The 27,501-nt window shown below is 40.9% G+C and overlaps 1 protein-coding gene and 1 long non-coding RNA gene across 3 annotated transcripts in view; one reads left to right on the forward strand and one right to left on the reverse strand.

Moving 5' to 3' along the window:
* AFG2A (AFG2 AAA ATPase homolog A) overlaps nucleotides 1–27,501 on the reverse strand; it is a 156,317-nt gene that overhangs the window by 125,970 nt on the left and 2,846 nt on the right. For both annotated transcript variants that reach the window (XM_081876734.1, XM_081876733.1), the window contains exons 3-13: nucleotides 26,894–27,051; nucleotides 26,077–26,135; nucleotides 24,553–25,188; nucleotides 22,345–22,474; nucleotides 21,985–22,041; nucleotides 19,924–20,047; nucleotides 19,270–19,525; nucleotides 7,107–7,261; nucleotides 5,164–5,373; nucleotides 1,955–2,008; nucleotides 89–168 (exon numbers count right to left, since the gene is read on the reverse strand). In XM_081876734.1, the coding sequence (XP_081732860.1) occupies nucleotides 89–168; nucleotides 1,955–2,008; nucleotides 5,164–5,373; nucleotides 7,107–7,261; nucleotides 19,270–19,525; nucleotides 19,924–20,047; nucleotides 21,985–22,041; nucleotides 22,345–22,474; nucleotides 24,553–25,188; nucleotides 26,077–26,135; nucleotides 26,894–27,051 (1,919 nt within the window). The remainder of the gene's footprint in view (nucleotides 1–88; nucleotides 169–1,954; nucleotides 2,009–5,163; nucleotides 5,374–7,106; nucleotides 7,262–19,269; nucleotides 19,526–19,923; nucleotides 20,048–21,984; nucleotides 22,042–22,344; nucleotides 22,475–24,552; nucleotides 25,189–26,076; nucleotides 26,136–26,893; nucleotides 27,052–27,501) is intronic.
* LOC309350509 overlaps nucleotides 1–27,501 on the forward strand; it is a 148,478-nt gene that overhangs the window by 52,390 nt on the left and 68,587 nt on the right. The gene's annotated exons all lie outside the window — the stretch shown is intronic.

Raw genomic sequence — 27,501 nt, forward strand, 5'->3', positions numbered from 1 at the left:
AGGGAAACAGATACAAAAGTCAACTTCTTGCTCATGTGAAAGTACAAAGCAGTAACAGATCCAGAACCTTGTAGATAATTTTTCTTACCTCCCCCTTTCTACTGCCAGGGCATCTATTTCATCGAAGAACAATATTGAGGGTGAAACAGCTCTGGCTTTCCTAAAGATCTGACAAAACAAAAACAAAATAATTGTCAGATTGTCCAAAGAAGTTGCATAATCACAAATAAAGTTGTTACCCTTGGTTTGCCTCCAATATCCAGGATAGGTTGCAATATCAACATAAAGACTGTGGTGTTAACCATTTCAAATAGTATTGCTTGCATCCCTCCAATTTTTCTCTAAACAGCAGCAAAAAAAATTGTGGAAATATAACTGAACATATACTAAATATATCTGGGGATTACTATTTTAAATGTCTTTTAACTTTTTAATACTATCAGTTGGCAAAACCTGTTAAGAATTAGCCAAAGGATATTCCAGGCTCACCTGGTAAAAACAAAATAGTTACCAGCTGCTACAGCATTAACAGGATAATTCCTATCATTTTAAAATTGTCAAACAAAAGCTAAGCTATTGAAACATTTCTCCATTCCATGACTGCAACTCGTTGAACACAAAATATTGAATTCCATTCTACCAAAACAGCACATCAGCAGCATTAGAATAAATGAATTATTAGGGCAGGATTCACCTAATGATCCCCATCAGCGGAAGCCATTCCACTTGTGCAATGGAGCTTTTTCCCCTTTCCTCACCTCTGTATTGGCTCAGGAAAGTCATGAGAACCCTCAAGATAGCACATGAGGGGGGAATGAGGATTTTTCCATCTGGCAAGCTGATCTGCTTGTGCAGACATAACATTCGTAAAAGTGCAATGTTGAATTCTACCCTTAGTATTGATTATTGCTTACAAAATCCTTTTGTTGCCAAATAATAATTTTGACTATGTCTGCAGATATCAGCTTTAATTAAACAAGCAGAGTATACAAACAATATGTATGTACACTCTAAGTAATATATTGTAGATATGATATATAATGTACTAAAAATATTTAATGGGAGCAGCATAATCAGGTCAATGATTATAACAGCATTCCCCCCCAATCCAGCTTGAAGAATCACTGTGGTGACAGCTGGCAGCTGCTGGCACTATCCGCCTCCTTTCTCCAGGCATGTGGCCCCAGTGGTAGCTTGGCCTCTCCTCTCATATATAGAGGGGAAAGCCCTGATTGATGTAGGCCATTCTGCAAATTACATCTTTCAACTCTACAATACCCTCCTGTGAAATGACATTGTAGCTGTTAAGAAAAAGAAGACTGTAAAAAACACCTTTCAAATTACAAGTCCTGATCACAGTAAACACACGAGTTAATTTAACCGAAACCAGTGTTTCCCTACTCCCACTGTGTAAGGCACCATGTTGCCTCACATTATTTCCTCAAACTTACCTGGCAGCAGCCAGGTCTCACTCTGGAGTCTCCAATAGACCCTTCAGCACTTTAGTAGCATCCTGGGCACAATACTCCATTGGAGGCAATATCCTAGTAAATTAATCTAGAAGCGAATATTCCCCATAGATCATTGTGCCAAGGATAGTGCTATGAAAGTGCCAAAGGTCTTCAGTGAACCCACAGCAAAACCATCCTGCTGCAGGCCCCTAGTAAGTTTGGATGGGGGGGGGAAAGGGCCAGAGATATCAGATTGAGCTTCCAAGAACACCCTCCATACTTAGCAAATACATACACAAGCTGACTTCATCGTATCAACATATGGCAGTAAGCAATGAAGACTGCTATAATTCAGAACCCGTGAAAACTAGTTACTGCAAAGCAATGACTGCATGATGCAACAAAAAAAAACTGACTATAATGTAGCAAAACAGACAATAAATTGTATTATAAATCCCTGTACATGTGCACTTAATATTCCAGTTAAATTAATAACACCTTACCTCTCTGACTGCACGTTCAGATTCTCCAACATATTTGTTCATCAGTTCAGGGCCCTGCATGAAAAGAGTCACATACACAGCTTTAAAGAAATCTGTCATATCACATAGAATTCTACCTTGAAGAACTTTTGAATACTTAATCAGAGATAAACGCTATAATACAGGATCTTCCAAGGATACCCTGCTAGATGTTCCATGATTAGCAAGGGCGCAAACTTCTGGGTTGCGTGGCGCCACACACAAGCCCCCTCAATCCTGATGACTAGTGGTTGCCACTTGCGTGACCACATGGAAGCGGGTCTTCTCAGTGATAGCACCTACCACCTGGAATGCCCCTACCTTCAGTAAATTAATGAGGCAGAGACAGTAATGACCTTCCTTTTTTAAAAAAATCATTTTTATTAGATTTTACAAATATAAATTTATAAGCATACCAAATACACAGCCATATAAAGAGATTACTCTGAATCTCAAGACTCTGAGATTCACACAGTAATGACCTTCCAATGCCTCTGAAAAATATACGTGCTTACCCAAGCTTTCCTGGACTCTGACTCTTAATTTTTAATTTTCCTGTTTTGTGCATGGCTGCTTTATTGTGAAATGCAGTTGCGTTTTGTTTTTATCAAGTTATCAGGAGACTTTATTAAAATGTTGTTGTATTTTTATGTAAACCGCTAAGAGATTATATTAAGTAGTGCAACATTTGAAACAGATCCTTGTGATTGTGGAAGTAAAGAATGAAACACCAACCCAGGTCTGCATTTTTGGTGCAGCTCACTGGATAGCTAAAGCTACATGCCCTGTTCCTGTCCTCTTGCACTCCGCTTAATAAATGAGTTGGCAGCATGGAGCTCAATATGTGCTAAATTTTTAAGTCTATTACTCAATCAGCACAGATCACAGAGTGACATTTCATACTTCTGCTTACTAAACAATAGCTAAAGGAGGATCTGCCAAAAAACCTCATTGGGACATTAACCAGTGTTCTTCTGGGGATTCAGTGATGGTTGCTCATGAAGCAGAGAAGCAAGATTTCCAAGCCTCATTAATCTATTTTAACTGCTGCGGCCAGGAGGAAGGAGAAAAACGGCGGAGGAAATTTTAACTAGAAAATATTTTGACGTACTTGACCCAGATGACAAACCAAACTTAAGCACATGTCAAGGGCAGAGAGCCACGGAACGGAATCCAAAGAGGGATACAGGACATTAGAAAATGCCAAGATGAAGTCAGAACTCTGACAACATTGTATATTTTTGTAATCATTGCTAATCAGGAAAAAAAGAGAAGCTAACACTGAAAGGATCTTATTTAAAACAGAAAATAAGGCACCAAGAACATTTTCTACCAAAAAACCTTCCACCGCAATTGGACACATTTACTAAATACAAATAATACGTTGGAGTCGCTGACTCTCTCCTGCCTGCATAAATGTTGTTCTTGCTCTTTTGAGGCACTACAAGTTTTGCCAGCTAGTTTCTAAAGTATTCTTAAAATCCAGAGAGTGCTAGATCATTTGGCACTCCTGTATGTTTAGAACATCAGAAAGGCCTAATTATTTAACACTTCTCTTTTATGGATTGATAGCCTGAGGTCAAGCAACACATTACACACAGTTTTCATATCTTGTAACTTGTTTTTAAACAAAAGCAGTTTGGCAGTGGGTGTTCTTGTATGGAGAAACAGCAAAGGAGTGCTTTAACTTTCTTCCTGTGTACTGTTTTTCCACTCCAACTCCCTGCCTCCCAACCAACTGCCAAGGTTTCCAATTATGTTTACACCCCCATATGCACCTGGAATCCTATCACAGGAGGAAAAACAGGGGGAATTCCAGCAGGAAAGTAGTAGAGACAGGAAAGGGTTAAGGGTCCTCCCCACTTCTCTGCACAAAAACACTTGCTTCTGTTTATAAAAACTGGCAATTAAGGGGTTGTTACTCAGATTTGCATGTAGCCTAGTATAACCTATGAGTGGAAATTATTAATCCCATCTAAGAACACAAGAGCTCTGCTGGTTCAGACAGAAGCCATATCTAGCCCAGCATCTTGTCCTCACAGTGGACAACCAGAAGTCTACATGAAGTCATGAGCACAACAGAACTCTGAACCACTCCTGTTCCCCAGAAACTGTGGAGGGCAGCCATTGATAGCCTCAACCTCCATGAATCTGTATAACCCCCCTTTAAAGCCACCCACCCATGTGGGCTGCCATCCCTACATCTTGTTTGTAGCGAATTCTACAGTCTAACTATGTACTGTGTAAAATAGTTAAAGGCAAAGGGACCCCTGACCGTTAGGTCCAGTCATGGCCGACTCTGGGGTTGCGGCGCTCATCTCACTTTATTGGCCGAGGGAGCCGACATACAGCTTCCAGGTCATGTGGCCAGCATGACTAAGCCTCTTCTGGCCAACCAGAGCAGCGCACGGAAACGCCGTTTACCTTCCCGCCGGAGCGGTACCTATTCATCTACTTGCACTTTGACGTGCTTTTGAACTGCTAGGTTGGCAGGAGCAGGGACCGAGCAACAGGAGCTCACCCCGTCACAGGGATTTGAACCGCTGACCTTCTGATTGGCAAATCCTAGGCTGTGTGGTTTAACCCACAGCGCCACCCGCGTCCCCTTTTGTGTAAAATAGTTAAAGAGGGACAAAGTCAAGTTTCTGCAATTAGAGGCAACATTTTAGCTTACTGCTAAAATTTTAATTATTAGTTGAATGTTTTAAATAGCTGTTTTAAACAGCTTTTACTGATAGCTTCACTGCTTCTGTGAGGTGCCTCGAGGTTTTTTCCTTCACAATCAAATGGTATATAAATTTTGTGAAATAAATTAATAAACAATCGAAGACTGTTCACACACTGAGTTGTATTCAACTATGTTCTCATCAGAGTAGACCCACGAAACTTAACGGACCTAAATTAGTCATGCCCATTCATTTCAATGGCTCTACTCTGAATAGAAGGAACACTGGATACAAGTATTGCTTCAAAGTACATCAGTTAAACAGGAAGGTTCAAGTGACTTGCTTTTTTTTTGTCCAAAGTAGGACAAAGGAGGGATGCCATGTGCTTCCAATGCAGAAACAGCTCCCCCATTTCACTTCAGATACAGGCCAACACAAAGTTACCAAGAAGCGCAGGTGTATCAGCATTTCTTGTTCCACACATATCCCATAATGTCCTGCCTTAAAACTAGAAATGCCATTTACCTTCACTGCCAAGAAATTCAGCCCACTTTCATGGGCCAATGCCTTTGCAATCATGGTTTTTGAGCATCCTGGAGGTCCATAGAGTAGTACTCCCTTTGGTGGCTGAATCCCCATTCGAATGAAAGACTCAGGATGCTTCAGTGGCCATTCCACTGCTTGTTTCAGTTTCAGTTTGACTTCTTCTAGCCCTCCAATGTCTGACCAGGATACCTGTAAAACAAACAACTCCGTCATGAATCACCAGGAGATTTTTTTGTAGAGTAGAAGAATAGAAGTATTCCACTCACACACACAAAAATTGTAGCTGTTACAAATACACACATGATTTAAAATCACATTCAACCAGTGCTGCAGTAAAAGGCTTCCACTGCATTTACAGAAATGATGGGGAAATAGGGTTTGATGCCTTAAAGCTGCTCAAAACTCAAAACTATTTTTGCACTGAGTGGAAAGCAGACATAACTGAGAGAAAGAAGGGAGGTGGTAACTGGTTATTAACAGAGTTCAGGATGGACATGGTTGATCTGAATAACACGAGGTGAACTTTCAAAATAACTAGATTCAGGTAGGTAGCCGTGTTGGTCTGATGCAGTCGAAATAAATTAAAAAATTGTGCAGTAGCACCTTAGAGACCAACTAAGTTTGTTCTGGGTATAAGCTTTTGTGTGCATGCACAATTCTTCAGAAGTGTGCATGCATACGAAAGCTTATACCCAGAACAAACCTAGTTGGTCTCTAAGGTGCTACTGGACAATTTTTTTAATTTATTTTAAAATAACTGTACTCATTAGTCATCTCAGTAACTAACAGCCCACCCCTTGGCCTTCCCCACCCTCTCCTCCATACCTTCTTCTAAGTCAAACCAGAAGAGGAAAGCAAAAGAATCAGGTGTTTACTATACAGTGGGCGCTCGGGTGGTGAATGTGAACCGTGTGGGAGGCACGTTTGCAACCCGCAGCGTTTGTAACCTGCAGCGCCGCGCATGCGCACGCATGGGTTGCAATTTGGCGCTTCTGTGCATGTGTGACCGCTGAAACCCGGAAGTAACCCGTCCCAGTACCCAAACCCCAAAAAATGCAACCTGAAGCATCTGTACCCAAGGTATGACTGTACAGTACTGAGGCTTGTGAATTAGCAAGGTCTAGTTCGAAAGCACGTCAAAGTGCAAGTAGATAAATAGGTGCCGCTCCGGCAGGAAGATAAACGGCATTTCCAAGCGCTCCTCTCATTTGCCAGAAGCGGCTTAGTCATGCTGGCCACATGACCTGGAAGATGTACGCCGGCTCCCTCGGCCAATAAAGCGAGATGAGCACCGCAACCCCAGAGTCGGCCACGACTGGACCTAATGGTCAGGGGTCCCTTTACCTTTAGTGTCAGCACACTCAGGCAGCTGCTGCAGGCCCAGCAGGGTCTACCGCTAGTGCCTGCCTTTAGAAACAAAACAAACAAACAAATGTCCTGAGGGTTCCAATCAGCACCAGAAATTTGAATCTGGGAGTCACTGCCATTTTTAGTTTCCCACAATATTCCACTTACCAGAGCACTGCTGCCATCACTATGTCAGCCTGTCATGGTAAACGAATATCAGCATCTGTGAGAAGCCCCATCGAACCTGGAGCCAACCCCAAAATTAACAACCACCCAGGGCAGAAGATTCCTGAGTTAAAATGGCTTTGCAGCAGCAGCAGCAGCAATAAATCTCTGCCCTTCGTCAGTAGATCAGGGTGGTTCACAATGCAAAATTGCAATATTAAAAACCACAAAACACATAATAAACTCAACAACAACTACAAACCAATAACACCCCCCTCCCACAACACATATAAAGGGCATTGGATGTCTCCCTTGAGCTACAATTGTCATCAGGCGGTGACTGCTATCAAGTATGTGGCTTTCCTATGTTTGAATAATTATTTCAGAATATTGTACTGGGCAAAACTTACTTTTGGCACATCAACTGCCACTTCCCTCATGGCACTGGGCCTGACATCGTTCATTGCCTGCAGGAAGTCGCTGCGAGTAATTATCACTGATCCAGACACATCCTCATCCAAGAGGTTTGCTTTCTCCCCAAGTACTCTCCGTAAAGCATACAAGCCTGCACAAGGCACAGAATACGAAAACACGGCATCAGATTATCACTCCCCACAAATATATGGCGTGCCACGTATGACATAAAACAGATACACCCAGGGATAAGGAGAATTCATTTGAATCCTCATTTGAAGTAATCAAGCAGGGAAAGAATATGACAAGTTTACTATATCTCAATAATGTAAGATTACATTCATATAAAATAATTGTTCCTCTGTGGGACAAAAATATTAAGGAGGGAACAGATGAATACTGGCAGAATTTCTTAAATATCATGTAAGCTAGGCCCTGTAACACACACACACACACACACACACACACACACGCACACAGCCTCACATCAGCCTTTGCTCACAAGCTTACATAGTAAAGGGAGAGCGAGAATATATGAGGGCCAACCTGAGCTCTAATATAATGTTGTCTGTCCCATATGAAAAAAAGATCAAACTCATTTGCTTTTCCTCAGTGGCAGCTGGTAATATTTTGACTTGGTAGGGCGGCAAATTTAAACCCTGCTGTTTTCATTGTAATAGGATTTGCATGGCATTTATTTAGAAAATTGTGCCTTTACCTAGCTGCATAGTGCCACTGTCACCTCTTTTTAAAAAACAACAACACAAACTTCAATTATTCATTGTACATGTATGGGTGATGGAAGAATTTCCATGTAAGATGGCCCAAGTATGATTCTCAGAAAAGATTAGCTCCATACCTCTTAGGGAGCCACACCACATAACATTAAGTGTTTGAATTCATGTGTTGATTACACCTACACAGGCATTGGGGGGGGGACTAAACAAACGCAAACCTATAAAATGTGGGGAACACTTGCTTCAAGTTGAATGTGATTTTCCTGCCCTCAAAAATCAATAGAACTTTTTTATTATCCAAAACATTTACTGCTCTAAATTAAAAGAACAAAGTTCACCAACCAACAGACAAAAAAATGATTGCTTCATTTGAAGTAGGGCATATCAGAACATATTTGCAATGCATGCTTTGGTCCTGAAAATGTGAAATAATAATCTCTGCTCACATGCAGAGTCTATCAAACTAGCAAGTAATCATAATCAAGTCTCTTATGTCTGGAAGGGGCTGGAGGGAAGAATAGAAGCCAAACAGACATCATTAAATGTCGCTTTCAATATGGAACGTTCAACAATATGCCATATGAATTGCTAACAGCAAAATACACCAATGCCCTTTAGCATCTAGTGCTGTCATGCATTTTCTTCATATAAAGCAATATATTATCTTCAAATTAAGCATACTGTAATGTGGTATAGAAAGAATGATTGCTGTTCCTAGGTTCAAGCACACCAACGCTTCCAATTAAAAGAATAAACCAGTTATTTCACTGAGAAAGTTAGCCCGTGCATATCCAAGATTTTTGCTAGAGATAATGTCCCACATTGTAAGAGAATTCAAAAGTTAATCTGTTTGTTTAAAGAAGCAAAATATTTACTTGTGGTTTGATTCACTGATCAAAAATAATGACCTCTTTCGGTCTTCATCAAGTATACCCTCCTTATTTCCAACCCAAAACCTTTCAATAAAATATCGTATGCAGAAAAACAGCATTTAACAACTTGTCCCATTTCCCTTTACATGACGTATCTTTAAAAAGGAGTTCTTGTTTTTTATCTGTAGCGACTCCATTAAAAATATCCAGGAAAAACACAGTTCCTATTAAGCACCGTCACTGCAAGGGTCAAGCAAGAACACCGCTTTCCCTTGTTGTCATAGTTTTACAAATCAGCAATAAAGAATTGCAATCTTAAAACAGAAAAAAAGATAAGCAACGTCAGAACTGTCCAAAATAAAGCTTGAATCCATTAAGCCTTCTAATGATTAAGATATGGGTGTGTGCACGCCGTGCTACAGGTCAGCCGTTAATTGAAAGAATATTTTACAATAAAGGAATAATGAAAGACAGATTGAAAGCAAGACCTCAGTTCTTCCTGTTTCCTCTTGTTAGCATCATTTGTTCCTGCCCTCCCCACTGATCCTTGACCTTTAAAAATTGGTTGCATTATGGCCAGGAAAGGATAAAGTCAGTACCTTGCCAGGAAGATAAATATATAACCCTTTCTTTAAAGGCACGTTGAAAAAGAAAAAAGACATCCAGATTAGGCTTCTAATTTGTAAGATTGCACAAGCCCTGAGTAATGAACTCAAAACGCACATTTTGTTTAAACTGCAGCCCAGAAAATAGTGAACATCTGGCCAACACAAACGAGGTTTTTCAGATAGGGTTTGTTGAAGCACGTTTTGGATCAGATGCATCCTTTACCTTCTATTGTAAGTTGGCTTTGAGCACATGCTTATGTATCAGATGGCACCTATTTCCAGTGGCTTAGTGAACAATCATGTTCTCTTACCACCAACTAATTATTTGACCTCCCTTGCAACTCTTATTCAAAACAAGTAATCATTCTGAAACAAGAGACTACCTAAACAAAACAAAACAAAAATCTACAGTATTTGCTTTAAGGTTTTTTTATGTGGTTCATGTAACCTTTGTAAAAGCAAATAACTGCCAGTTGCTGCATTTACCCACATCCTATTCTTCTACTTGTGTGACCTGCAACAAAATGTTGCAGTGTGAAATATTCTTCTTGTCCTCCATGACACTCCATTCCACAGTCAACATTCCATAGCTACCAAACACTCTCAGCTCTCACTGGTTGTTTGGGGGTTTCTCTGCCCCCTTTCTCTCAGATATATATATATATATATATATATATATATATATATATATATATATATATATATCCTATTTCTGCAAACTAACAAGTTATTGATACTTCCTTCTTGTGCATGGGGGAGCCATTTTGTTTACATAAGAAACACTCCCAGCCTAAATATCAGAAATAGACAAATGACCTAAAATTATTTCCACCTAGCAACAGTGGAAGGCTTTAAGGATGTAGCATAAGAGAACCTTGTGCCATCACTGCTCCTGAGACAGCGCCCAAATTACAAGAGGGCCAGAGGCACCCCATGTTGGAAATGTTCTACCTGCTAAAATATGAGACCCCCGTCAGTATTGGTACCCCAACTAGCTCTTGTGAATACACTTATCTGGGCAAACATTCCCCTGATCTCTTGTTTTAATTAACCGTTATGTTGTTTTGATAAGATTGTTTATTGTAGATTATTTAGTTGTGGGTAGATGCTTATTTTTTACGTTTTGATGAAATTGTTTATTGTGTATTTTAATTATGTGTGACTATATTCTTTATCACCTCTTTTTGTACTTATAAACTACTCACAGGACACTTCAACAAGTAAGGAGCCTATTAATTAATTACCGTATTGCCCCAAATTTAGCTGCACCTGAATATAAGTCACTCCCTTAAAATTCCACAGGCACTCACACCCGTTCCGTTTTACCGTATGTCTGTTTCAGCAGTGAGATCGTAAAAGCTGGTTTTTGTAAGGTCGCGAGTTTAAGCCGCACTTTAACTTTCTACGGTTGGCCTTTGGGGGGTGGGGTGGAGTGAGGCTTATATTCAGGCCAATACGGTAATCAACAACAACAACAACAACCATCTTTTCTAACCATCCCCCCTTTTTAAAGAATGATCCCACAATTTGACTAAAATTGTGGTGGAATAAAATGTGGTGCTTCAGACTTTCATATCAGAATCCCTTATAAGTTATACATTCTAAACTCATGAAGAATCTTGCTGGATCAGATCAAAGGCCCATCTAGTCCAGCATCCTATTCTCATGGCGGCTGACTAGGAACTATAGGAAGCCCACAACCAACACCTGAACACACAGCAAGAACCACATCACGGCATTCACCACCTACAGAACAAGAAAAAGGAAAGTTTACTTTGTCAGGCAGATATTCCTTCCTGGACTGGAACATGCATGGGCCACCCAGTAAGAAGCACAAGATTCAGGAATTTGGAAATGAGGAATGTCTCCTGCATATTAACATAAATAAAACATTTTTCAGGCACCTAACCTTTTATCAACATCAGATGAACCTTCGAAATTACAAATCTGTAATTCAGATTTAACAGAAGACAGAAAACTCTGCAGGATTTTCTAGCCTGGCCATATAGTCTGCTCTAACATTCTATTAATTCAAATATCTGGATTCAAAATGGCATGCAACATGTCAGATGGCTGTTGCGGTTGCTCGAGGGTAACCAGGCAGGACTCCAAACCTGTGTTTTACAGGTTTTTATTTTGGTGCAAAATATTTACAGTGAAGAGCCCCAAAGCTCATGTCTGGCTCAATCGCTAGCAGAATCCGGGAGTGGTCTTTTTTTAGAGCTCCCCCAACTTAAGAGTTTTGGTACCCCCAACCTTCTCCTTCCCTCGTTGTTCCTTAGGCTACATGCAGGATGGGCAATGGGAAGGGTGTGTCTCCCTCCTGTCCGCCTTGCCCAGGAGCGGTCTTAAGGCTCTCACAAGCATTATCTGGTCCTTGCACCTCTTCCCCACTAGAGGTGGGGGTTTCCTCCTCCCCGTAAGAGGAACTGCTTCACAAGATTTTCGGAGGCTCCCTGTAACACAACTCCCCTTCTATTCCTCATTTCCGAGCCAATGGCAGTTCCCTGACGCAACAACAGCATTTTAAACCACACAAACAAGGGAAGGGTTGTCAAATTTCTTTTCCCTAAACAATATGAAATTATTATTATTATTACAAAGAAATTAAATTTGCATATCTGAAGATCTCAGGGCAGTTCACAGCAAAAAAGAGAGAATGCAAAATGCATGATACGTAAAACAAAAGCAAAACAATAACCCCCCTCCCAAAAACACATTTAGAACGTCAATCAGCCCAACACCTGGTTGAAGAGAAACATTTTCACCTGGCACCTAAAGATATGTATCAAAGCAGCCAGGCAAGGCTCCCTGGGGAGTGCATTCCACAAATGGGGAGCCACTGCAGAAAAGGCCATGGTGCCATGCTCCAGACCTCTCGTGGAGGAGGCGAGTTGTTCCTAGAGAATTGTGTTTATAAAAATGAATTTGGAAATGCTGGCTATATTGACTTGTTCTAGGAATGTCAGAATTACAAACCCACTGGATGAGAAAATGCCATGCGCCACCCCCTGGGTTCCAGGTTCATTTTCTACTTTCTCAGTGAAGGCACTTCAGGTAACAGGGATTAGAGCTATAAGCAAATACTACCCTATAGCGGGGCAGACATAGGAAGATGAATGTTAGGCAGCGTGGTTCATTTTATGTATGATCTCTTTAAAGACATGAAACCTAAGTATTCCTTGTCTATATGCCAAGTTTATTAAGTAAAAGCCTGTTGAGAATGTGCGCATTACTCAGACATTTTAAACATGGGGAAGGGATGTGTGTAATGTTACGAATTAGCTGTGAAAGCAATACAAGATTTATCCTGTTCATACAAGTATAACCCTCAGGTCCTTTGCAACCTATACACTGCAAGTTCACTTGGCTAAACTGCTACATGGAGGCACATGTAATTTACAGTCCTTCATGAACAACCTAGAATTTGCTGAAACATGCCTGTTGGCCTAAACAGATGTTATGGCAAGGCATAGAAGGGGAAAGCAGATTGATTTCAATTCCAAGAGTTTTATTACACAGGAATTCTTCTCCACAACGATGACTGTACACACTTGCTTTATTTGCCAAGGCAGAGTGTCAGGAGAATTATTATTCTCAAGTCTAAAACTATTCACAGCTGGAAATAATTGCACTGAGAAGAACCAGTTCATTAACAGAACACTAGTTCTAAAAGTTAACCTAAATAAAAAATAGATTTAGACTTAGAAAAGTGCAATTTTCTCATTCAGTGGGTTTGTAATTATGATGGAAAGTATCCTTATAAAAGGCCAGCCACTCAACTTTTCCCCACGGGCCGATTTTGACAAACCTGTCAATCACCTGACATCATAACAACATCAGGTGACTGATAACTGTCAAAAGTCCCCTTCTGCAGCACTTCTGAAATGCCAGACAACCAGCTGGCCATCAGGAGTTTCAGAAGAGCTGTACAAAGCGCTTCTCACAGAAAGCTAACTGACAGGGGCAGATATGAAGAGGAAAAAGAAGTTATCAGCCAAGATTCAAGCAAACATGACTCAAAATATATAATTAGATGTGTGTGAGTCTAATTAAATACAACATTCGAAAACATATGTGGAACAAATGAATGAAAAGGAAAGACGAGAGTTCCACTGTGGGGCAAGTATATTTAGCATCACAGCATTATGGGCACAACATTATGTTTGAGGACTGGGAAAGGTTGTGGACCACTGGGTTGAACTTCACTGCATGTAGTGCTCTGAAGGAAAATGTAATGAAAATGATATATAGATGGTACATGACCCCAGTTAAACTTGCCAAGATATATCACTTATCTGATAATAAATGTTGGAAATGTAAAGAAAATGAAGGAACATTCTTTCACCTCTGGTGGACTTGCCCTAGGGTGAAGGCCTTTTGGGAAATGATATATAATGAGCTGAAAAAGGTATTTAAGTATACCTTCACCAAGAAACCAGAGGCCTTCCTTCTGGGTATTGTCGGCCAGAAGGTGTTAAAGAAGGATCAAACATTTTTTATGTATGCAACAACGGCAGCAAGGATACTCATCGCTAAGAATTGGAAAACTCAAGATCTACCCACACTGGAAGAGTGGCAGATGCAACTGATGGACTACATGGAACTGGCCGAGATGACTGGCAGAATCCGAGACCTGGGAGAGAAGAGGGTTGAAGAAGACTGGAAGAAATTTAAGATTTATTTAAAAAAACATTGTAATCTGGTTGAATGTTAAGAAAGGATGCTAGATTATAAATAATTGTGCACCACTAAACTAGATGGAATTAAGATGACAAGTAAGTTGAGGAAAAATTATAAACCTATTGAAGAATTAATAGACTATATTTAAATGAATGGGACACAAGATTTTAAACAAGATGATAAATTGCGGGCAAGAATTGACAATGATGCAATTGGGAGCGGGAGATGTGAGGGAGTCCAAAGAAGTTAAGAAAGTATGTTATGATATATGTTACACTGTTCTTTATTTTTGCATTTATGTTTAAAAATCTTAATAAAATATATATTAAAACAAAACAAAACAAATGAATGAAAAGGAAAGACGAGAGTTCCACTGTGGGGCAAGTATATTTAGCATCACAGCCCAAGTTTGACTTCTCTTAGTTCCATCACAGTGTCCATTTAAGAAAGGGCTGGGGGGGATTGTTTCTGGATGCAAGCAGAAGATCAGCATGTTCCATCTTGTTTTACACATGTTCCCTCAAGCATCAACATCCAGATGTAACTACTTCTACATAAAAGCAATTACTCCAAACCGATGTTCTTAAAAATAACCCACAAGCATATGTTACAGCTTTGGTCAACAAAAGCCATTATGCCTTGCATGTGGACACACAGGCAGTGCTGTGTCAGGATGTTACCTCCTAGGAGAGAGAGAAAAGTCGATTGTTCACTTCATTTTCAAGATTTAACAGGTCCAGCTTGTGAACAGACTACCAGTAATTTGTAGAAGTCGTTTCTATGCTTGTGGTTTTATTTGCAAGTTATGCAAGCACTCATGTTCCTTGCAGCCAGGATGAAGATTTATAAAACATCATGAAGGACAAAAAAACTATCTTTTAAGCCCATCCCAAGTAATTGCCTAGAAACAACTTGGCAGTTTCCAGCAATACTTACTTTCAGGGGTCTAAAACTTGTTTTGTGCTTGTTTACTTAGACGTTAAGACCTACAAAGCTCAATGGGACCGGCTACCCAGTGAGGCTGTCTAGGATTTTAAACTTGGGTGGATCTACACTCATGGTTTTAAACATTAAGGGAGGGTCAAGGAATGGTTTTGATAACATATATGGACACATGACATCCTAGTTTTAACGTTCATGATACATCATTAAAATGTGACACCAGAGGGCGCTGCAGAGCAACCAGCAGCAGGGAGACAGCATTTTGACATAGATAAAACAGGATAAAAAACACTTTAATTTACAAGCATGCCCTGTGGTGTTTCAGAACGACATATCTACTATCGTTCAATTAATGCTAAACAGGTCAGTGTAGATCCAGCCCTTGATTTCCGTTTTCTTTAGTTAGTAGTAGTAGTACCGTATTTTTCGCTCTATAGGACGCACCATAGGAGGGGGAGAACAGGGAAAAAAATTTCTCCCCCTCTCTGCTCAGCGCCCCTTCAGCGAAGCAGCAGGAGAAATGGAGCCCCTTCCATTTCTCCTCCCGCTTCACTGAAGGGGCACTACGCAGCTCTCTCTCTCTGCTGAAGCCGGGAGAGTCTTGCTCTCCCGACTTCAGCGAAAGGAACCCGAAGCCTTTGGAGCGCAGCACAAGGTCCCGCTGCGCTCCAAAGGCTTCAGCGAAAACAACGTGAAGCCTCCGGAGAACGGAGGGAGCGCTCCCTCTGCGCTTCGGAGGCTTCGCGTTGCTATCGCTGAAGCCAAGGAGCCTGCATTCGCTCCATAGGACGCACACACATTTCCCCTTAATTTTTGGAGGGGAAAAAGTGCGTCCTATAGAGCGAAAAATATGGTAGTTGTTGTTGTTATTAAGGTAACATATATTGTTTAGCAGCAGTCCCACTGCCACTGATTTTGTCCCGCTCTCCAGCCCAAACTGATTTTTGAACTCTGGGGAGGTTAAAGGACACTTCAGCAGTTCTGTGCGGGGAACAAACATCCACAAATGTGCACACATGGAACATGTGGAGACACGGACTGGCATACAAAGGGAAGTCCCTGGAGAGGGCAGTCAACGGGAAAAACCAACCCGAACTTTGCAGATGTACCACAGAACAAAAACAATTCTCAGCATGTCATTGTGATGGAGCATCTTCCATACCCAGCTGCAACCTCAGAGTTTAAATCATGTGCAATTCCTTTCAGTATTTGAGTCTGTAACTTTTTAAGAAGTCTGCACAGTGTAGCCAACAATATCTTTTAAGATAAGCGCTAGCATTTTTCAAGCCAGCATTTCCATTCACTGTAAACAAGATGACCCTTCTCAGTTCCTGAAAAATAAATTTACATTCATAATCAATCCTGCCTGAAACTTACAGGCAGCCTTAGAAGGATAAATTTATAAGGAATTGCTATATTTGGAAGCCTATGTTGCTAGGCACTTTATAACTGTTTATTCCACTTACATCCTCATTGCCCAGCTAACATGCCATTTGTTATGCTGTTTTTGAAATACAGCGGAGGTCTCCCTTTGTAGCATTATAAACACTTAGAGAAATAAAACTTTCGTCAGCTTCTACCAGAATGGCCAGTGGTCAGGGATGAAGGGAGCTGTAGCCCAAGAACATCTAGAGGGCACTGTGTTGGGTACCGCTTCCTAAGAAGAGCAGAGACATATCACCACATAGTGGTAGCAACTGTTTAGACAGAAGAAATCAGAGCATTCTGAAAATATTCCAACCCAGTAACTTTTCAGAACAAGTCAAAACAGGAAACAGTGGAAAGCTAGGAAACAATTAATTCCAAGAATATTTTCCCACAATGCATAGTACAGTGGTGCCTCGCAAGACGAAAAGAATCCGTTCCACGAGTCTCTTCGTCTAGCGGTTTTTTCGTCTTGCGAAGCAAGCCCATTAGCGGCTTAGCGGATTAGCGCTATTAGCGGCTTAGCGGATAAGCGGCTTAGAAAAAAGGGGGGGGAAAGGGGGGAAAAGTCGGAAAAACTCGCAAGACATTTTCGTCTTGCAAAGCAAGCCCATAGGGAAATTCGTCTTGCAAAGCACCTCCAAAACGGAAAACCCTTTCGTCTAGCAGGTTTTTCGTCTTGCGAGGCATTCGTCTTGCGGGGCACCACTGTACTGTAAGTTAATACTGTCTCTCCCCCCCCCCCATTAAAAAGTGTTGTGGAATACACATCATTTAAAAAGAAGAAGAAGACCCAAGCTTAAGAAAGGAAGCAGCATTCTTTTTAGGTAAGGGTATCATCTCAATCTTTTGGAATACTTGCCTTTCAACAAAAGATTGTACTAGAGGCATTCAGAGCTCAGGGAAATGCTTTGGAGAAGACAATACTCTATTTATGGTGAGACATGCTTCCCGTAAAGGACCCAGAAAACTGAGTTTCCCAGAGGCCAATGGCATAAGGTAGAAGAGGTAGAGGAAAGTGAAATGTCTTCTTTGACAGTATGTTTCCTTGCAATGCACAAGTTATTATCGTTCAGTAAAATATTTTATTTGGGTATGGTTTATTGTAGTCTTGCCTTTTACAGGAATTCAAGAGAAAAAAAATCTGTACGAAATCAGAAAAAATGCAATTAAGTGAAAGTGAGCTATTCCTGTCCCGAAAGGCCAAGTAAGGGAGCATCAACAAAAATTATACCTGGATACAAAACCACTGCAGTGGTATATATAACAGCTCTTATCAATCTTATGGATACAAATGGTGTGAAGGATTTTGTATAGAGGGGAGCTCATTTTATTTAAAGGAAAAAATATTTGTTTTTAAACATTATAGTGAGATATATCATTGCCTAGTTATGCAGACAATGATGCTTTGCTGCATAAATTATATTTTATAAAACAAATCTGGACAAATCTATCCAATGGCTAAACTGGTTTTTGAAGGAAGAACACCTTATTGAAGAAAACATTCTACAACAAGCTCTATTCAGAAACTTTACCATCTGTATTTTTTTTTAAAATGGCAGGAGACTTCATATTTTATAATAGAATACACTAATAGCCTAGGTTTACAAAACAGTGAAGCAAGCTATACATGCAATTATTTCAGGTTCTTTATTATTTTAAACTCTTAAATCTAAATATTCTGTTCATAGAGTTGTAAGCAATTTCTTTCAGCTAGTGGATGTGTTTAGATTGGTTGAAACCATTATTCCACCACTAGATGTCACCCTAGTATAACAATTGATGAAGAAAGCTCACAACAGAAGGGCTCACTTTTTAATACCAAAGCTTTGCAAATATGCCACTGAAATTATTGAAGTTATTGCCATTTGTAATAAAATACTGTTCACTTTACACAAAATAAGCAGTGGAATCTTATGCACATTCAATCTGAAGTCAGTTCCACTGAGCTCAATGCGACTTACTCCTAATTTTCTGATTCAGTTATCTATAAGCTTACATACTCTTCAAATCAGCATAGTATTGTATTGTCCAAAATAAATATAGCCACACCTATTTTTAATTTGTACCACAGTCTGCTTAATTAGAGGGTTTACCCTAGCAGTCTGTTGGACACAAAACACCATGTTCAGAAAAGTCACGTGAGTTAAATGTCCCCTAAACATAATTCAAATGTTAAGAAGGTTGTCAATTGTTGCTGTTTTTTTGATAGATGATTTGCTGTTTAAATGATCAGTTAAACTTAAATACATTTGCATGTCACAAAAACCAGACAACAAATGTCTTTTTTGCAATATTAAGGAAGTATGAGCAAACGCACAATTGCAAAGTTTACATTCCTTAAAAGGAAAAGTCCTATTTAATGTATTGTATTCTTTCTGTGGGTTAAACCACAGAGCCTAGGACTTGCCGATCAGAAGGTCGGCGGTTTGAATCCCCACGACGGGGTGAGCTCCCGTTGCTCGGTCCCTGCTCCTGCCAACCTAGCAGTTCGAAAGCACGTCAAAGTGCAAGTAGATAAATAGGTACCGCTCTGGCGGGAAGGTAAACGGCGTTTCCATGCACTGCTCTGGTTCGCCAGAAGCGGCTTAGTCATGCTGGCCACATGACCCGGAAGCTGTACGCCGGCTCCCTCGGCCAATAAAGCGAGATGAGCGCCGCAACCCCAGAGTCGGTCACGACTGGACCTAATGGTCAGGGGTCCCTTTACCTTTACCTATTATTTGTCACTGACTATTACAGTACAGTAAACACAATCAAAATGACCTCCACAAACTGGATAATAAACAACTGTTCCTTCTTTTCAGCCTTGCTTATTAAAATTTGTCTTCACTGACAAGAACTACACACTCATTCAGCTAATTATTTGATACAAAAGTGTTTATAGCTCACCTGCTTCCTTGCACACGGCAGCTAGGTCTGCTCCTACATATCCATGGGTGCTGTCAGCCAACTGAACCAGCTCTGTTGCCGTCAGTGAATGAGGAACCTTGTTCAGAAGCTTATTGAAAATGTCCAGTCGGTCCTGAGCGTTGGGAACCCCAATTTCTATCTCCTTATCAAAGCGACCAGGTCTGCGCAGGGCTGAATCCAGAGCATGGGGGCGATTAGTGGCCCCAAGTACTAAGAGTTGCCCTTCATTGCCTTCCTGAATGACCAACACAAAACAGGTTCACTGTGATTCAGGAACAATGCGGTATCATCAAAAGCACTGTGCTTTGGGATAGGAGATTGAGGTTTATATCTCCACTCAACCATGAGACTTACGGTAGCTTTCAGGCTAAGGCGAAATTCTATGCATGCTATCCTGGAACTATGCAGTGCTTTTCACACTATTTACAGAATACCATTACCTTATAATAATTACAGATGAGGACACATAAATAAGATTTATGAACCCAATCCCAGTGAAAAGGGGCCTTATTTTTGTAATATGTAAATTTACCAACTCATCGCCAAAGAATTCCACAGGAAGGTACGTTGTATGAACACAACCATTTTTTCATGCCCACCCCAGAGCCAGTAACTCCATCATAGTTTACTTACTGATCCAATGCCATCCATCAGTGTCAATAAGGATGCTACAATTCTTTTCTCAACTTCATTCTGTGCCCCTTCTCTCTTTGGGCAGAGTGCATCGATTTCATCAATAAATATAATGGATGGGCAGCTAAAAAGGAAATAATGGAAAGCAACACGTCTCTTGAAACAGGCACATTAGGAAGACACAGCCAGATAGATCTCATCCACTCTCTCCCTTTAAAGCACTGAAATGGTTATTGAAATTCTGCATCGGCTAGTTAGAACACCAAATCATGGCACACCACTAGCCATAGGAAATGTTTTGTAACATTTCATAACCCCCCACAAACGGGGCAAAGAACTGAAGCGAAGTTTATCTCATGGCACAGCCCAAAATATCCTGAAGTATAAAGGGAAAACATGTACTGTATACAGTTTCCTCCAAAAGATGGCTTCACCCAAAAGAATTATGGGAACCACAGTTCATTTTTAGTCCTAAGTGTTGTTAGGATAACCCCAATTTGCTTCCCAGAGCCACAACTGACAGAGTGATTTAACCATCAGTCCCTCTTCCCAGGGAATTCTGAGAATTGTAGCTCTTTGAGGAGAGCTCTCAGCACTCTTAACTACCAACTCTCAGCTCCCACCTCCAAACAATCCAAGCTAAAATGCAACAGGTAAATAATTTGAGACAAGATTAGTCAAATGACAAAGGCTCAGACTTTTCTTATGACCTAATGATAAGACCTAATAATCAAAATACAGGGCAGAAATCTTACCTGATAATAGGCCAGAATTCTAGCAGAGAGTCAAACCACACATGGGACAAAACGATTTGAAGCAAAAGAACTAACAGCTAATAGAATTTAATTTAATTTAATTTAATTTAATAATATAAAGCATTTTTACACTTTTGATTAAGCAGTCTATAATTTTTTCCAAACTAATAAATGCTTGTAAAATGCCAAGTTTTATTTATCAGCATATGTGTAATAAAAACAAGCCAATAAGTTCCAAATGAATTGGATGAAAAGTCTTTTGTTCAGCTTTGAAATTCTTAGCCTTTTTATCAGAAGGATCTATCAACAACTATTAGTCATGATGGCTGTACAGAGACAGTATACCTCTAAATTCCATTTTTATAGTACATTTGAGTGATCAAAGCACTTCACGTATTCTTATAACAGCTCTGGAAGGTGAGTATTATCATCCTTAGACTGCAGGTGGTAGGACTGAAGCCAAGAAAGAGTGGCTTGACTAAAGCTACCAATTAAGTTCCTAGCAAAATTCAAATGGGTGACTTCTTGGACTGCAGCTCAGTCTCCTAGCCACTATGGTACACCAACTCTCATAACCCACAATATTAAACACAGTTATGCAGATGCAATGCCCATTTTTTCCCATGGGATGACTTCCAAGTAGACACGTACAGGATCACTGTGTAAACTTCATAAATAGAGATACCTGCAAATTCAATTCTGGTCTAAAAATAGTCTGAGGCGTAGCTTAACACCTGAACAAAGAGGCTTCTGGTATTTATTTAATTTTAAATCATTTTTATTGAGTTTCCAATAAAAACAGCGGCTTCAGGTATTTTTAACTCATCTAGTACACAGTCTTATGCAACAATAGTGGGGAATGTGAGGCCCAGGGTGTGTGGCAAATGTGGCCCTCTGCGACTCTCTATCTGGCCCCTGGAATATGGTCCTTCTTCTGGCTACACTTCCTCTCCTCTCTCCTTAGGCCATGCCCCTAATCAGCCTGACTTTGAACCCTCCCTGAGTGTTTCTGCCTGGCTGGAATGTGTTCTTGATCTCTGATAATGCCTCTTCGTTGCCTAGGGAGTGGGGTGTGTGAGAGTGTGTAGAAATTCGCCTAGCACACAAAGGTAACATTCACATGTTTTGTTCTGCTTTCACCTCTGGCCCTGGTCACTAGACAAAATTTCACAAGCCTCTAAGAATTCACAGGCTATAACAGAGACTTTAGGGCTCAAACCAGGAATCTCATGTCCTGGGCTTGGAAGCTAACAAACTGAACCATTTAGAATTAAAAAAAAAAATCCCCAAAAGAGCACAAGCATACCGTGAGGAGGCTTCGGCAAATATCTGTCGCAACTTGGCTTCACTTTCACCGTAAAACCTGCAACAGAATCAAAAACCATTTAGCAGCTTATTTTGGTCTGTTTACAAAAACTTGGGCATTTTATTCACGCAGTTCTCCCCATGGGCACATATACTTAAACGCTGTATAAACGGTTCCATATAAACAGATCATCAATCATTCCTTCACTTCTCTTGACGGATGTAGAAGTGACCTATTTTCCAAAAAAATACTGCCACTCTTAAGTGGGTCTTTGTTTTGTTTTAAGCAGGTACAAAACAGCAACTGTAGCTGGAGGGCAGGAAAAAGCAAAGCAAGGATAAATAAATTAGGAAGACTTACTTGCTTATTATTTCTGGGCCGTTAATGGTGGAGACGTGAGCCCCAACCTCATTTGCAATTGCTCTGGCTATCAGGGTTTTCCCTGTTCCTGGAGGACCATAGAGAAGCACCCCTCGTGGAGGGGGGATTCCTTTAACGAGTCAGATAGAAGAGGAAGAGATCACATTTCATGGACTGGCAGAGATTTTAAAATTAATAATGATAATGATGCAACTAGTCCTGTAGTGACAAACACAAATGATTCTGAAAAATACCATTAACTGTATATAAAGAAACTAGCATCTTGCAAGTTTTGCAATGAGATCTCCCACACCTACAATATTTCCAACTACCATATTTTTCACTCTATAAGACGCACCCGACCATAGGACGCACCTTGTTTTAGAGGGGGAGAACAAGAGAGAAAAAATCTCCCCCTCTCTGCTCAGCGCCCCTTCAGCAAAGCGGCAGGAGAAACAGAGCCCCTTCCATTTCTCCTCCTGCTTCACTGAAGGGGCGCCACGCAGCTCGCTCTCTCTGCTGAAGCCGGGAGCGTCTTGCTCTCCCAGCTTCAGCAAAAGGAACCCGAAGCCTTCGGAGCTCAGCAGGAACTCACGCTGCGCTCCAAAGGCTTCAGACGGCTATCCCTGAAGCCTGGAGAGCGAGAGGGGTGGGTGCGCAACGACCCCTCTCGCTTTCCAGGCTTCGGCGAAAGCAACGCGTAGCCTCCGGAGTGCGGAGGGAGCGCTCCCTCTGCGCTTTGGAGGCTTTGCGTTGCTATCGCTGAAGCCAAGGAGCCTGCATTCGCTCCATAGGACGCACACACATTTCCCCTTAATTTTTTGAGGGGGAAAAGTGCTCCTATAGAGCGAAAAATACGGTACATATCTCAGCTGCACATTTCTATGAACAATTTTAAACAACAGCTGTACATTTGTGCCTTTTGAAAACTATGTCATTAAAAAGCAGGTCTGCCTCAACTTTTAAAAACCCTTTAAAGATATCAAATCTTCTATCTCACTCTTTCTGGTACAGTGGACCCTGTAGTTACGTACCGCTCTGGATACGAACACAGCAGACCTGAAAGTGTATGCTTCTGGGTTTCGCCATGCGCACATGCGCAGAAGCACTCAATTGCACAGTGCGCATGCGCAGGAGCGGTGCCTCTGCCTACAGACTTTTTGGGTTGCAAACGGACACCCAGAATGAATTTAATTTGTATCCGGAGGGTCCACTGTATTGGCAACACAGTACTTCTAAAAGCAAAATTAGGGTGCTAGGGCTGAAGTCGAAAAGACAGTTCATAGAATCATAGAATTTGTAGAGTTGGAAGGGACCATGAGGGTCATCTAGTCCAACCCCCTGCAAGGCAGGAATATTTTGCCCAATGTGGGGCTCAAACCCATAACCCTGAGATTAAGAGTCTCCTGCTCTGAGCTATCCCAGCTGCTAGGGAGTAAGTGCTATGGCAAACAGTGAGACTTAAACAGGAATAAAATTGCTACAACACAGCTACAATCCTATGTACACTTACTTGACAGTGATACCTGTTGAACTCAATGAGACAGGCTTCCAAAAGAACAGGGACACAGGATTGCATTGCAAATGTTTTGAAGCCATACAAGCTTCCAACAGAATCCAGCCAAAGTTCATACTGGAGTCCCATGGATTTTCAATGGGCCAGGCACATATTTAATTCTTCTACTGATATTGACAGTGCGGTCCTAACTCTGCCTACTCAGAAGTAAGTTTTATTTACTTCCGATGCTGGGCACAACTGTAGTACTTACAGCCTACATATCAATGTTAGCTTACAATGCTATACAATACAGATTTGTTTTTTAAGTTACTAAGTATAGTTTAAAGATAGTGTTAATTACTGAAGCCCACTGAAACACAATAAAAATGTAATAGAAAATGAACTGCAATCCTGATCTTACAAAATGATAAAGATGCTAAAACACATTAATTATTACAACAAAATGCATTGCTACCCCCCCACACCACATTCTTAAGCCAGAGAACAAACAGTCTGCAAAACCCTGAACAGATTATTCCATTACCTTACGTGCCTGAAAAGGTATAACAGAACAGCGAGTAAAATCAGTTATAGGCAGCAGCAAAAGATCTATCATCAGAGCAGAAAGAACGCTGCTCTTCGCAGGGGAAAGATATGCAAATATTTAATAGCAAGTTGTTAACAAGACATCTAATTCACATCTATCCTACCATAACTTCTAAACAGGCCAGGCCGCTTCAGGGGAAGTTCAATCATTTCTCTTATGGTTTTTAGCTGGTTATCGAGTCCACCTATAGAACTGTAAGTAACCTTCGGTTCCAGATTACATTCTTCTGTTTCTTTAGTTCGCGATTCAACGAAATTTATCCTAGTCCTTGAAGATATGAAGTAAAATGGCTCAGAGCTCAATGATGCTCCTGTCTGATTAGTCTGCAGTAACCCTTCAGCGGGAATGCAGGCCTCACCACCTTTTAACTTGGTAGTTTCAGGTACAGGAGGGGAGGCTGCAACATGGTCACCAAATAACTGTGTTGAACCAGAAATCTCTTCCTCACACACCATGGTATCTATGGAGGCATTAACTGATAAACTGTGATCCACCTGCTTGCATGGAGTGCTGGTAGATGTTCCTTCTTGACTGTCTTCAATGAGCAGTTTGTCAAGTTGCACAGATAAGTCAAAATCACTGGTATCAAGTGACAATTTCTGTTCTAGCTTCGAAATGGGACTGTCCTCCACTTCCCGCAGAACCCCATCTGTTCCTTTCACCTTTGTAACTATCAGGTTGCAACATCGGCCATAGAAAGTGATTTGCAGGAGGTTTCCTGGTAAAACCACCTTTCCATCTATAAGAAACAAAACAGGAGATCTTAAAAGCAGTTCGTGTTTAAAAGCTACAGTGTAAATAAATGCTTCATTCCAGCTGTGCGACAGAAATTCAGGAGAGACTCCCGCTGGAGGAAAACATTATTTTCCCTAATTCCACCTTCCCACTGCCTTCCACTCTGTTCTATAAGATTCCTGGCCTTCCAAAACAGCTTTTCGGGTGCCACATGAGGAAATTGGTAAAAGCTGCCCCCTGCACCAAGGTTGTATAGTGGACAGAGTTCCTCCCATAGGCAGTCTAGATCAAACACAGTGTCTTACCTTTGGTGCAATGTTTGTAATTTATTTCTGTATTTTTATATTAGTTTTGCCTTCTCACAGTATTATGCATGTGGCTATCCGATGGAATGGTGATAATGTTGTTTTTTAATTGTATATTCCCTGGCTATTTTTCTTATTCTCAATAAATAAAAGCTTTTTAAAAAAAATAATTGGGAAATGGAAAAATAAAGGAAGGTGGAGGAATATAAAAATAAAGGAATTTGAAATATAGGCAATGGTGTGGCTGAAGTGTGAAGTTTCAAATCCTCTGAATTCTCCCATTCTTTCTATTACCATTAAACCAGAGTCATGTATTGACTATTTGAAGACTCAATCCTTATCTAGAGAACTTTTCACATGCTGGGTGACAATATGGGAGAAGAAAGGAAATGCAGTATTTTCTGTCAGTTTTTACAATTATAATAACAATAGTAATAATTTATTATTTATACCCTGCCCATCTGGCTGAGTCTCCCCACACATTAGCACAGAATGTATTATTTAGCATTCCAAAGAAAAAGAAAGAAAGAAAGAAAAGTGGTTAGAAGGGAATAATACACCAAGAACAAATAGATTAAAACCCATACCTAGATTTCTTAGGAGACTGGCAGTCAACTCGTCCACATTAAGGCAAGCATCTTCGCTCCTGGAAATGTGTGGGAAAATTACAACATGGCACTATATTACCCACATCAATAATAACTGATGAATAGAAAGTTATTGCTAAAGCAAGTGTAATTCAAGAACAACCACATGTAGCCTAGCATAAGAAACTAACAATACTCATACGCATGTCTACTCAAAATAAAGTCTCACTGAGAGACTTTTTTCTGTTTCCGTTATATTAAAAAAAAGTAGTTATATTTGACCTCTCTTTTGAAGAACATGGGAAATGCTGGTTCCAAACATACAATATAGGATGGGTTCAGCTTCCTGCGTTCTGACTGTGTGATAGAATTTGGTGCTGTCAGAAATCGAGTACCACCATGAGAGAGATAAAAGGTTGCAGCGGTGACACCAAAATACTGCATTCCAACTCCAGTAACTCCCTTGTGTCGCCCATTAACAAAGTCGGCTTGCGCCCTATGTGTGTCAGGTATATGAAATCAATATGGCCAACTCTACAAATCTACCTTCAGGAAATACTTCTTGGACCAGTTCACAACCCTACATTCAACCATAGTTTAAAATAGACAATGGGCTGGATCCAACTCACATGTCCCACTAGCAGACACTCATAAGAGGACTTTCACTAGTGTCATGGGGTTCCCCCACTCCTTCCCCCTCCATGCACCCCCCAGGCGGCTCTCGAAAGCCAGAGAAACCATAGGGAGGGGTGGGGTGGGGGATTGTTCTGTCTTGGCCATTGGAAGACTGGAGAAAATGCATATTTTTTCAACATACCTCAGCTTCAAATGTACGTCCTCTGCCTGCATAACAGCACCAGTCACCGGCTCGACGGTGACTGTTTCGCCAAGTCCCACTTTCAGATTTTTTTGTGTAATTCCACTTAAGCCAATTTTTCCACCAGGAAAGCCGGCAACAGGCCACGCAGTACAAACCTATCCAAAATATAACACACAGAACCAGCAATTAACAAATCTTAAACTGCTCCTCTCAATCCTCAGGTTTTGGCGGGGGGCAGTGAGCACAAGGGAGGAACAAACAGGGGCAAGGAACATAGCTCACAAAATGTCCCAGGTTCAATTCCCCGTGTCTCCAGTTAGGACTGGGAATGTCCCATCTGAAACCCTGGAGAGCAGCTGCTAATCAAAGTAGACCATTCTTGGCTACATGGAACAGTGGTCTCACCTGTTAAAAGGGTGCTGTTAAAACATGGGAAGACTAGAAGCATTTGGTATATATTCCAGGTCTCTCTCTCTCTTTGGTTACATTTGGGCTCTCTTGGACCAGAAGCTGCATAGATGCAAAAACAGCACTGCGCTGCTTCCCTTACTTGTGGGTAGGAGGTGCAAGGGCTGTGTGATTCCATTCTGGATGCAATGGGAAAT

Source organism: Podarcis erhardii (genome assembly GCF_964252035.2).
Source record: "Podarcis erhardii genome assembly, chromosome: 9".
Lineage (NCBI taxonomy): Eukaryota > Metazoa > Chordata > Lepidosauria > Squamata > Lacertidae > Podarcis > Podarcis erhardii.